Below are 13,103 nucleotides of genomic sequence, written 5' to 3'. Positions count from 1 at the left end.
TACTTTTAGTTTGGCCCAAGAGCTGGGTAGCCAGAAAGCGGTGACTGCTAGTTGGGCAGCTAGCTCTGAAGGCAGCACTGCTGTCAGCACCAACACAGAAGTAAGGATGGACATGGTGTGTGTGGAGGAGGGGCATGCACTACTGCAGACTAGGGATGTAAAAGGATAATTGGTTACCTGATCAGTATTAGGACCCATAAGATCATCCTACTCTGTACTGGCCCACAAATGGTTAACTGCCTAAACCATATAATTGTGGTTTGAATGGTATTTACACCCCTACAGCAGACACAACGAAGTTGGAGAATTGTTGGCTTAAAGGAAGGTAAAATAGTCCTAAAATATGCCTTTGGCCAGTTCTGCAGTGTTTGACTCTGTTGTTGTTTTTTTTAAATTATTTATAATTGTACATAAATTCAAGAAGTCAGATATACAACATCTTCAAAATTTCTTCCAGCAAGTGTTTGCCTCTCCAAGCAAACATCCAATGGACAGCAAAGGAGAGGAATCGAAGATCAGCTACCCTAACATATTCTTCATGATTGATAACTTTGAAGAGGTGGGTCTGTCATGAAAGTGAAGCATTTTTTCTCATTTTTGTTCGCTAATCTCCCTTTGCCATTGTTTGTCCAACCTGATGTATTCCCACCACTGTATCGCTGTCTCAGATAAAAAGGCAACAGTTGACTTAGTCTAACAGGTGTGTTGTGAGCAAGACACGAGAAGTCATTCTTCTGCTCTACTCTGCGCTGGTTAGGCCTCAGTTGGAGTATTGTGTCCAATTTCTGGGCACCGCATTTCAAGGAAGATGTGGAGAAATAGCAGTTTTCAGGTATCTAAAAGATATCTGAAAGGGTGTCATGAGGAGGAGGGAGAAAAATTATTCATCTTGGCCTCTGAGGATAGAACAAGAAGCAATGGGCTTGAACTGCAGCAGGAGAGGTTTAGGTTGAACATTAGGAAAAAGTTCCTAACTGTCAGGGTGGTCAAACACTGGAATAAATTGCCCAGGGAGGTTGTGGAATCTCCATCTCTGGAGATATTTAAGAGTAGGTTAGACTCGATGACCTCTCGAGGTCCCTTCCAGTCCTAGTATTCTATGATTTATGGAGCCCTCTAACCATGATCCAGCCAGCTAAGCAAAGCCATGATTCTTTCCCAGAAACATTAATCGTATATGACACTCCCCAGGAGTACTTAGGCTTGTGAGGCACTTACCACCACCTGCTCTTAGCACTGAAGCAGCTTTATCCGTGCCTGCTGTGATCCAGCTCCCTAAATCCACCAGTCTCTGGCAACATGAGCACTGCCTGCCAGGTTCTTCTGTGCCTATTAATGAAAGGCACAAACCCTGAGCAATCTCCAGATGTTCCCTAGTGTCCAGTTCCTCAACCACTGAACAGTCATAGAATTACCGGGACTGCTGTTCCCACGGGAAGAACAGTAAACACCAGCTTCTAGAATTCAGCTCCCAGCCAGCACTTTGCTTAGCACCACAGCACTGAGATACATTTGTTTTCATTGCAAATATATTATCAAAGACTAGACGTTCAGGAAATAGTGAGTAAGAATAGTGGAAATGGATAAATATAAAACCAGCTCATAACATGCTTTGTACAGACTAATCCTAGCTAACAGGAAAAACTTAAACAACAACAAATAGTCTGGTAGCACTTTAAAGACTAACAGAACATGTAGATGGCTAACAGGTTATCCTCCTGTGCAATGTGGTTTGTTTCATCCAAAGTCATTTTCAGAATTGACTGAGATTCTGTTTTCAGGAATGCAAATGTTATCTGCTTTCTAGGTGCAAATGAAAGGGCATCTTCTTTCCCTTCTAGCTATATCCCAGAGATCATTCCACATGGTCCAGGATTTTGTTTTTTCCTGTGTGTTCCTTTCCTGTTGAGCTTATGTCTTTAACATTTGACTGCATATGTAAATGGACATTCATTGTGTTTAACAGTGCTTAATGTATTTATAACAGAATGCACATTTGTTACCTCCTGTGTAGGTTTTTCATCTGTGCTGGTGGTTGATATTTTGATACAGACTTTACCAATATATTTTCAGTTATCTAGACATTACTCATTATGTAGTATCTGTACATGCATTTCACAACAATATTAAAGACCAGCTTTCATTTGAAACCTCACATGACATTTTTTGGTGAACTACAGGCAGTCGCTGGGTTACGTACAAGATAGGGACTGTAGGTTTGTTCTTAAGTCGGAACTGGCGTCCAGATTCAGCCGCTGCTTAAACTGACTGCCAGTTCTGACTTACATACAGATTCAACTTAAGAACCCCAAGTCAGCTGCTGCTGAAACTGATCAGCTGCTGATTCCAGGAAGCCCGGGGCAGAGCAACTGTGCCTCGGGCTTCCTGTAGTCAGCGCTGGTCAGTTTCAGCAGCGGCTGAGTTGGGGACGCCTGGGGCAGAGCAGCTGGGGTGCTGCTGGGTTGCTCCAGTAGCACCGCTCCTTGGTGCTACTGGACCAACCCAGCAGCACCCCAGCTGCTCTGCCCCAGGAGTCCTGATTCAGCCGCTGCTGAAACTGACCAGCAGCGGCTGAATCAGGACACCTGGGGCAGAGCAGCTGGGGAGCAGCCGGGTTGGTCCAGTAGTGCCCAGAGCGGCGCTGCGGGACCAACCGGCAGCGCCCCAGCTGCTCTGCCCCAGGGTCCACAACAAAAGCCTGGTCTGCTGGGGGGGGGGAGGAGGCACACTAGCTGCGCCCCCCCCCCCCCCAGCAGACCAGGGACACGGGGAGCAAAGCCACAGCGGCGGGGTGCCTCGCCTCTGAGGCTTTGCTCTGGCGCGGGACCCGCCGCCGCTGCGGATTTGCTCCCGGTGCCCCTGGTCTGCTGAGGACCGTCTTCAGCAGACCAGGGGCACCGGGAGCAGCTTTTCTCGCCCCAGAGGTCGAGGTGGCTGACTGCTGCCTTCGAGCTCCGGGGCGCGAGAGCCCCATTCGTAAGTGCGGATCCGACATAAGTTGGATCCGCGTAAGTCGGGGACTGCCTGTACAACGTACTCGTGACACTCATTAAATTTCTGTAATGCCTCCGTTCCTCCTTGCTGTTAGCATTAAGAGATTGCTCAATTACACCTTAACACCCCAACTGCATGGGTGTTTGAAACACAGATCTAGATCTGAATTTTCCATGTGGTCCCTGTCTTACAATGGGCAGAAGTAAGACCAATGCACACTCAAGCTATAGCTAAAGTATCTAATTACAGGCAGTCCCCGAGTTACGTGGATCCGACTTATGTCCCAGGCGTCCAGATTCAGCCGCTGTTGAAACTGATCAGCGGCTGATTCCAGGAAGCCCTGGGCAGAGCAGCTCTGCCTCGGGCTTCCTGTAGTCAGCCGCTGGTCAGTTTCAACAGCGGCTGAATCTGGACGCCAGTTCCGACTTACATACAAATTCAACTTAAGAACAAACCTACAGTCCCTATCTTGTACGTAACCCGGGGACTGCCTGTACTACAGTTTTTCCTGAAAGTGGTTTCCTTGGGTGCAATGACAGGTGTTCAGTGACATGACTGTCGGGGAAGGAGAAATGGTCTGTGTGGAGCTGGTGGCCAGTGACAAAAGCAACACCTTCCAAGGAGTGATCTTCCAGGGATCCATCCGTTACGAAGCACTCAAGAAGGTCTATGACAACAGGGTAAGACACTTCCTACCCAGAGAATCTCTTTTGGAGCAATGGTGTTAGTGAAATTTCCACAATGGTTTTTATACTATTTATGCTGCCAGCTTTTTGTCTTCTCAGTCTATTTACACTGGATGTCTTTGAAAGTTACCAGAAATGATTGCATGAAATTCACTAGTTTGGGTTTGCACCGGCATAGTCAACAGAAATCATCTGAAGAGTTAGGGAGGAGTTGTAACTCCTGATGTTTGTCTAGGCTTTAAAATTGACAGGTCCCCAAGAAATCTAAGTGAACTTGGTGTGAAATTAGGTTCTTGACAGTTCTGTAATGAAATTGATGTTTTGCCATCCCACTTTGTGTTTGATCCTCCTCTTTTCAGAGAGGTCTTTGGGTACCTTTAGTAATTTTCTAAGAGGTGGGAAGAACCTCTTACCTTTTTGCATCTGTTGGTTTTAACCTATAACTGTTGCCCTGTTACATATCAGATGCCTCTCTCTCGGGTGCTTTGAAAGGACTTCTGCAATTTTCTTTGCCACTGGAGTATTGATTTGCTATGGAAATATTAACAGAAATGGCTTATAATTCACATAAAGTTGATGTAGAATTCCAGAGAGTGAGAGCCATCAACAGAACTTCCCAGGGAGCTCAGCACCAAAGGCAGCTCTGACAAACATGCTAAAAAGTGCATCTAAACTAAGGGGGTTTGCCTCCCTCCACCATAAGCTCAAGCTAGAAGACATTAAAACTTTGGCTATGCTTTATGCTTTGGAAATTTATATTGCAAAATATACATTTGTGTGCCAAATGAGAGGAAAATACTCAGATCCAAAAGTCTGATTGGGTATGCAGTGATAGATGCATCAGTTCAACCATTAGACCAGGGAGGGCTGTGCCTTTTCTATTTGACACTGTACACTTTCTTTTCTCTTCCCCTCCCCCCGCATAAAAGAGATGACCTGAATAATTTATCTTGAGAAAAATAGTGTTTGCTCCTGTATTAACATAATTTCAGGAGACCATGAACTAGCTTCTCTAGTCCTCCTACACTTCGTGTCATGTGACTGTAGGGTTTTGGACAATCAGAAGGTGTGTCCTCTGAGTATACAAAAGACACAATAGAGTAGAAAACGTCTTGTGGAAAGTCAAAATGGAGTGTATCTAAAGCGTAATAGCTAAGGAATGTCCCCACATACTAAAAGTGTATGTTTGATTTTGCTGCTATTTCACATTGTTTTGTTAATAGTCCAACTAGTCTATTTCAGCTAAGTACTCAAACTCGGGGAGGGACTTTACATCTGAACTTGGATCCGTCGTCATTTTTTACTACTACTTGAGGGAATGGAAGAAAATGTGACTGGTTTTTTGAAGACTGCTTGGTTTCCTTTGGTCATATTACTTACAGTTGTAACTATGATGTGACTTGTTTTTTATCAGTAATAAATCTGACCCCTTATCTTTCACTACTGAAAATTTTGAAACACTTTGAATAAATCCCTCTTTGTCAACTGGCTTATCCTTGGCCATTTTGGGACCTATCCCTTTTTCAAGCCTGTTCTCTCTGTTAATTGGGAATTGTTCTATGACTTCTGGTGTGTTTAAGGCCTATCAGGTTAGCTTTTATAGCAGGTTGTTGAGGTTTGCTCTGTATTTGGACTACTAGGCTCTTGAATCCTACTAGGCAATGTAAATTGGAAATATCTGTAAATTGGAAATATCGTCCTCCTTTGTAGACTGCTTTGAGAACTAAAGATGAACAATGCCACATCAGAGCTAAGTGTTGTTCATTATCTACTATATTTGTATACTTGGATTTTAAATCAATATTTTCAAAACGCACAGTTCCAAATGTAGGCCTTAATGTTTTGCATTGGTGTTATTGTGCAGTGCTTAAATGCCTACTAGACAAACATGCTATAGAATTATTCTTGAATGTTTAGCAATTCACATTACACGCTTCTTTCCTTTTCTATGCCTTGTAGGTGAGCGTTGCCGCAAAGATGGCTCAAAGGATGTCCTTTGGCTTTTATAAGTACAGCAACATGGAGTTTGTGCGGATGAAGGGGCCTCAAGGTAAAGGACATGCAGAGATGGCGGTGAGTCGAGTTTCAACCGGTGACACTTCTCCATATGGAACAGAGGAAGATTCTAATCCAGGGTCCCCCATGCATGAGAGAGTAAGTAGTACATGGAAATTTTAAATGAATCTACATATTGGCCAAGGCTCTGATTAACCACAATTCTGTATGTTCTGTACAGCCAACAGGTTCTGTGCCCATTGCTCTTTACCAAATAGTGGAGGAATTTCTAGGGAATTTTGCCACAAATTAGTTTTAGTCTGGGACCGGTGTATTATTAAGGCAAAGCACTTAAGTACATCCTTAATTTTAAGCATGAAGCTAATTCAGTTGCCTTAAGTGGGACTTCTCTGGAAGGAAGATACTATTTCATGTGAGGAAAATATCAGTCTGGCCATACTTCACTTCTAATCAGTTTCATAGAATCTTAGAATACTAACACTGGAAGGGACCTCAAGAGGTCATCGAATCCAGTCCCTGCCCTCATGGCAGGACCCAATACTGTCTAGACCATCCCTTATAGACATTTATCTAACCTACTCTTAAATATCTCCACAGATGGAGATTCCACAACCTCCCTGGGCAATTTATTCCAGTGTTTGACTACCCTGACAGTTAGGAACTTTTTCCTAATGTCCAACCTAAACCTCCCTTGCTGCAGTTTAAGCCCATTGCTGCCTGCTCTTTCCTCAGAGGCCAAGATGAACAAGTTTTCTCCCTCCTCCTTATGACACCCTTTTAGATATCTGAAAACTGCTATCATGTCCCCCCTCAATCTTCTCTTTTTTTTAAACTAAACAAACCTAATTCCTTCAGCCTTCCCTCATAGGTCATGTTCTTTAGACCTTTAATCATTCTCGTTGCTCTTCTCTGGACCCTCTACAGTTTCTCCACATCCTTCTTGAAACGTGGTGCCCAGAACTGGACACAATACTCCAATTGAGGCCTAACCAGCGCAGAGTAGAGCAGAAGAATAACTTCTCGTGTCTTGCTCACAACACACCTGTTAATGCATCCCAGAATCATGTTTGCTTTCTTTGCAACAGCATCACACTGCTGACTCATATTCAACTTTGGTCCACTATAACCCCTAGATCTCTTTCTGCCGTACTCCTTCCTAGACAGTCGCTTCCCATTCTGTATGTGTGAAACTGATTGTTCTTTCCTAAGTGGAGCACTTTGCATTTGTCTTTATTAAACTTCATCCTATTTACCTCAGCCCATTTCTCCAATTTGTCCAGATCATTTTGAATTATGACCCTATCCTCCAGATTAGTCACAACCTCTCTCAGCTTGGTGGTGTCTGCAAACTTAATAAGCCCGTGGTCCCCAACCCAGTGCCCGCGGGCGCCATGGCGCCGGCCGGGCTCTTTACATGCACCCGCGGAGCAATCTGGGCTGGCAGGTGCCAGCCCTGGGCGCATGGCTGGTCCCGGCCCCGGGGGCGCCGCGCGTATCCTTGCTGGCTCTGGCCTTGGCCCCGCCCCCGGGGGCACCGCGTGTGCCCCGGCCGGGGGGCTCCGCCCCCGGGCATGCGGCTGGGTGGGGCCGCCTCCGGGGGGGCAAGTGTCCCCACCCCCTGGCACCCGGCGGGCGAACGGCCACGCCCCCTGGTGCCCGCCAACCTGAAAAGGTTGGGGACCACTATAATAAGCGTACTTTCTATACCAATATCTAAATCATTGATGAAGATATTGAACAGAGCTGGTCCCAAAACAGGCCCCTGCGGAACCCCACTTGTTATGCCTTTCCTGCAAGATTGTGAACCATTAATAACTACTCTGAGTACGGTTATCCAGCCAGTTATGCACCCACGTTATAGTAGCCCCATCTAAGTTGTATTTACCTAGTTTATTGGTAAGAATATCATGTGAGACCGTATCAAACGCCTTACTAAAGTCTAGGTATACCACATCCACTGCTTCTCCCTTATCCACAAGACTCGTTATCCTATCAAAGAAAGCTGTCAGATTGATTTGACATAGTTTGTTCTTTACAAATCCATGCTGGCTGTTCCCAATCACCTTGCCACTTTCCAAGTGTTAACAGATGATTTCCTTAATTACTTGCTCCATTATCTTCCCTGGCACAGAAGTTAAACTAACTGGTCTGTAGTTTCCTGGGTTGTTCTTATTTCCCTTTTTATAGATGGGCACTATATTTGCCCTTTTCCAGTCCTCGCATGGGAGACAGGAGAGATTCCAATTTCCTACAGTTTCAGCGAAGCAGTTTTGCCAGGCTTTTAGGGATGATGCCACGCTGTGTTAGAACCCCCTTTAAAAACCATGGCCCACCTTTGGCAGTAATGGATTTATTTTCCTATACACTGTGAGGGCCAATGGATTGAATACTCCACCAAAAGAGCCCTGGAAAACAGTAACCATGTGCCACTTTATTCTGTCATGCTCAGCAGTGAGCTCTGCCTTTTCCTTCCTCCAAGTCCCTGTTTCACAGGTTAAGGTGAGAAGGGACAGTTGTGCTCATCTGACCTCCTGCATGAAACAAGCAACCTCGTTTGGTCAAGGAGAGCTGAACAGGACTTCTTCAAAGCTCACCCATGCTAGTCCTTTGCATGGTCGCTCCAGTGTAACAAGGCCTTTCTGTGTCTGTGGCTTCCCAAAGGGCCATAAAGAACAGCCACCACAGTGCTCTCCGTGCTTTGCCGACCTGTGGAGTGAAAGATCCTGGTGTCTCATATCCTAGAACAGAGTTAGTTTCCCTGCATTGTAGCTTTGATACAGGCCTGGAGGGAGTTCCTGGTCTCTTCATGTCTCAAGACTTCCAGTGTTCTTCCTTGATGGTTGCTTGTGTCTTGACATTACAGGCAGTCCCCGACTTATGTCGGATCCGCACTTACGAACGGGGCTTTCTCGCACCGGAGGTCGAGGTGGCGGATTGCTACCTGCGAGCTCCGGGGCGAGAGAGCCCCGTTCGTAAGCTGCTCCGGTGCCCCTGGTCTGCTGGAGACTGTCTCCAGCAGACCAGGGGCACAGCGCGGGGAACTGCTGCTGCTGCCGCTTCAGTCCCGGTGGTCTGCTGGGGACGGTCCCCAGCAGACCACAGACACCGGGACTGAAGCGGCAGCAGCGGTGGTTCCCCGCGCCTCTGAGGCTTTGCTCTAGCAAAGCCTCAGAGGCGCAGGACCCCCCCGCGGCTACGGCTTCAGTCCGGGTGCCTGTGGTCTGCTGGGGACCATCCCCAGCAGACCACAGGCACTGGGACTGAAGCCGCTGCCGCTGCGGCTCTGCTCCCCGTGTCCCTGGTCTGCCCCCCTCCCAGCAGACCAGGCTTTTGTTTTGGACCCTGGGGCAGAGCAGATGGGGTGCTGCTGGGTTGGTCCAGTAGCACCGAGGAGCGGCGCTACTGGAGCAACCCAGCAGCACCCCAGCTGCTCTGCCCCAGGTGTCCCCAAGTCAGCTTCTGCTGAAACTGACCAGCGCTTACTACAGGAAGCCCGAGGCAGAGTTGCTCTGCCCCGGGCTTCCTGGAATCAGCTGCTGATCAGTTTCAGCAGCAGCTGACTTGGGGACGCCTGGGGTTCTTAAGTTGATTCTGTATGTAAGTCAGAACTGGCGGTCAGTTTCAGCAGCGGCTGAATCTGGACGCCAGTTCTGACTTACATACAGATTCAACTTAAGAACAAACCTACAGTCCCTATCTTGTACGTAACCCGGGGACTGCCTGTACCCTGCTGGGAATGGTTTTAAGTAAGCATAGTTGACTATTGTTTTTCCATGTATATAGCTAGTGTGTACAGAAAAAAGAAAATGTGTTTTTTCTAACGCAGCCATAAACCAAGAGGATCAGATGGATGTAAGAAGACCTTTGCATTTTTATAGTAATGACAGAGAAATTATATGGAGAGATTCTGCGGTGCACCACGGACCTGGCAGACTTTGCTGTCATCCTCGATCATGTGTCACGTAGCTCCTTAAATGTAGGGACAGATGTGAGCAATGTAAGACTGCATCTTACAAGCAGCAGCAACATTGTTAAATTAACTGTGTATAGAAGAAAAGATGAGATGGGGATTTCTAAGGCAGAAAAGTAGTTACCCATTTTTTAACTTGAAAGGAAACCGTTAAAGTAGTACTAGCAGCGGCACTCAATCCAGGCAGTGAAAGCGTTCCTGAACTGGTCAGTCCTAGTCCTGGTTTGGCCCAAGAGAAACTGTCTATCCAAGTGAAGGATCTCACTACTCTTCCATCTTCTGGCTTTGCTCCACTGTAGGCAGCTATCTCCATGGAATTGCCATCGCTAATCCTAACTAAATCATCACAAGTTCTTTCCCACATTTTCTTATCTGCCATAATTATATACTGACTTCATTTTCACATCAGCATCTCGGTCTAAATAATTGCTTCCTGACCCTGCCTCACTGAGATATTGGATCTTTCAGGAAGGCCACTATATGTCCTCCTAAGGGCAAGGAAAGTCAGTCTTGTGGTTTCCAAGGCAAGGTGCATGTGCCATTCACATGCCAATCCCAGTGGAACCGACAGATTTACTGGGCCCCTGGTCAAGCCTGGGGGATGGCTTGGTGCCCCCGGAAGGGGCAGGACCTTGGTAGAAGGTGTGGGAGTGGGGCTAGCTCTCTCTTCCCGCCCTCTTCCCCCCCCTCCTCCTCCCACAGCCTCAGCACCACTGGGATTACGCCACCCCTAGCACAGCAGTGCTTCATGGATTTCTCAGCATGGAGTCTGGTGGCATTTTCAAGGGCTGGTTTTTTTATCCATTTTGCATAACTTTTTCATTGTAAGGTTGCTTTATTTTTATTGTTACTAAAATCAGCTTCAATCTTTTTTCTAGTTTGTCTCCTATGAATGGGGTGCTCAATAGACAGCCCTGAAGAATGAAGTTCTCTCTTTACTTACAGCAGAAATAGCAGTGCTGCCAGATACTCTGGCCTACCTCCACTTTCTTCCTGAGCACTGTGCTGAAACAACTGGTGAGAGTGCCAGCCACTGCCACCCACACTCACCTGTCCCCTTCCATAAGGCTAGCGGAGACAACCAAATAAAAAGAGTTCAAACAGGAATTAATTCAGGGAAGTCGCCTGGCCTGTGCTGTACAGGAGGTCAGACTAGATAGATCATAGAAGTCCCTTTTGGCTGTAGTATCTATGAACTCATTGCATACAAGCAGAAGTCATCCTCAAATAAAACTCTGCCACCAAAATTCTTCTGTTTCTACTTTCCTTTCAGGTCACTTCTTTCAGTACACCACCGACACCAGAGCGCAACAATCGACCATCCTTTTTCTCCCCATCTCTGAAGAGAAAAGTGCCCCGGAATCGGATCGCTGAGATGAAAAAATCCCACTCAGCAAATGATAGCGAAGAATTCTTTCGAGACGATGACGATGGAGGTGAGAGAGATGACATCAGAGAACCCTAGCTTAGGCTGCAGACTTCTGGAAAGGGATCAAAGTTGAGATTTAAGGGGCCTAAGAAATGTGCACCCAACTTCATTGAAAGTGAAATACGCAAGCATTGATTTTCACTGTGAGCCTAACCATTTTAGAAAATTTTGAAAATTTGAGCCCTCTTATTCCTACCTGCTTCTTATAATATCCTTCTTTATCTGGGAGAAAAGTGAGAGAAGAAAGTCCTTCATTTTAGATGCACTTTCCAAGGCAATAATATACAATAAACTCAATGGCAAGTTCTCAGAATACTTTCTATAATAAAGGCCTCGTCCAAAGCTGATTGAAGCCAGTGGAAAGGTTCCCATTAGCGTCAGTGGGATTTGGATCAGGTCCTAATGGCACAAATGAAAAAGTCTGATACTAATAGCAAATTGCATTGGGATGCTTTACCACTTCATACAGAACTTAACATTTTTTATTTCTCCAGTTCCAATTAAATTAGACTTGGTTAGTCAGTAGGAATAAGCAAAAAGATGAATGAAGCCCAATATTAATAAGACAGGAAATGAATACAGCCACGTTATAAAATTATGAGCCGGAAAATAATCTAAAAACTCAGTGAGAAGAAAGAATTGTTTTTCATATTAAAAAATGTATTCAGTAGGCAAGCCAACAAAATTAGGGCCTATTGATATGATGATTTGTAAATACAAAGGGGGTATTTCCTAGATCACAAAATATTAATAGAAATGATCGGTCAATGTTGTTTTGTCCATCAAATTTCAATGAAATTTGACCATATTATCCAACAAGAAGCCATAAAGAATTAAAGCCCAGTTAATGCAAATACATTAATGTATTGATCAGAGTTTCAAATGAAAATGCAAACTTCAGTAACCACGTTCCATTCCATCCCATGTCTGTGAAGTAAAATGCAGGAGCCAAACTTCATCTAAATTCTTAAAATGTTCATCCACAGAGACCACTCTCCTCCCTTTCCCCTTAACTTTTCTATTAAAAAAATTCACCGCTTCATCTTCTAAGAGATACTTGGCCTGTGTGATTAGACAAAGTGTAGAGCATGAACTAAAGCATCAATCCTGTACTGTGCAGTATGGGAAGAAAACTGTTGTGACTGGTTGTATTGTGGTTCCCGCTGGATGTGACGTGGAATAGGAGCCTCTGGGACTTATCCAACAGAACTTGTTAGTTATACTTGCTGTGATATCAATGGGACTAGGCTCGTAGACTTCAAGGCCAAATCATGACAGTCTAGTCTGATCACCTGTTCATTGCAGGCCGCAGAACTTCACCCCCTACTCCTTCAATAGGCCTTTAACCACAGGCTGAATTACTGAGGTCCTCAAGTCTTAATGAAAAGACCTCCACTTATAGAAAATCAAGTGTTTACTCTAATTAATTCAAATCAGCAAGTGACCTGTGCACCATGATGCAAAGGAAGGCAAAAACCCAAAGGATCTCTGACCTGGGGGAAAATTCCTTCCTGACTCTAAATATGATTAGCAGTTAAGTATCTGGGTGATATCCACTAGCCAGACAGCTGAGAGAGAATTCTTTCCAGTAATCCATTGTAATGTTCCATCACTGGCAATTGGGGATATTTGCAACTAATAGTCATGGATGGGTCATACATTATTGTAGGCAGCCTCATTAGACCATCCCCTCTATAAATTTATGAAGCTCGGTCTTGAAATAAGTTGAGTTTTTGCCTCACGGCTTTCCTTGGACAGCTGTTCCAGAACTATGCTCCTGTGATGACTAGAAACCTTCATCTCATTTCAAGCCTGCTCTTGCAGATGAATTTATATCCATGGTAAAAATGCTTTACTAAGGCCTTGTTTACACTGACCCTTGCCATCAATCTAATCTAAGTAACTTCAGCTATGCAAATAGCGTAGCTGAAGTCAATGTATTCACCACACTATCTTGTGTGTAATAAGGTCGGTGGGAGCTGCTCTCCTGTTGATACTTGCTGCTCTT

General features: G+C 45.3%; 1 protein-coding gene across 2 annotated transcripts in view; it reads left to right on the top strand.

Annotated features, from left to right (window-relative positions):
- KIAA0930 (KIAA0930 ortholog) overlaps nucleotides 1–13,103 on the top strand; it is a 144,415-nt gene that overhangs the window by 118,890 nt on the left and 12,422 nt on the right. For both annotated transcript variants that reach the window (XM_075899906.2, XM_075899899.2), the window contains exons 5-8: nucleotides 458–559; nucleotides 3,534–3,674; nucleotides 5,640–5,834; nucleotides 10,940–11,102. In XM_075899906.2, the coding sequence (XP_075756021.1) occupies nucleotides 458–559; nucleotides 3,534–3,674; nucleotides 5,640–5,834; nucleotides 10,940–11,102 (601 nt within the window). The remainder of the gene's footprint in view (nucleotides 1–457; nucleotides 560–3,533; nucleotides 3,675–5,639; nucleotides 5,835–10,939; nucleotides 11,103–13,103) is intronic.

The sequence above is a fragment of the Pelodiscus sinensis genome, chromosome 1 (genome assembly GCF_052426305.1).
Source record: "Pelodiscus sinensis isolate ZL-2025 chromosome 1, ASM5242630v1, whole genome shotgun sequence".
Classification (NCBI taxonomy): Eukaryota; Metazoa; Chordata; order Testudines; family Trionychidae; genus Pelodiscus; species Pelodiscus sinensis.
Note: the sequence above shows the minus strand (reverse complement) of the source record. Positions and strands in the feature narration are given on the sequence as shown.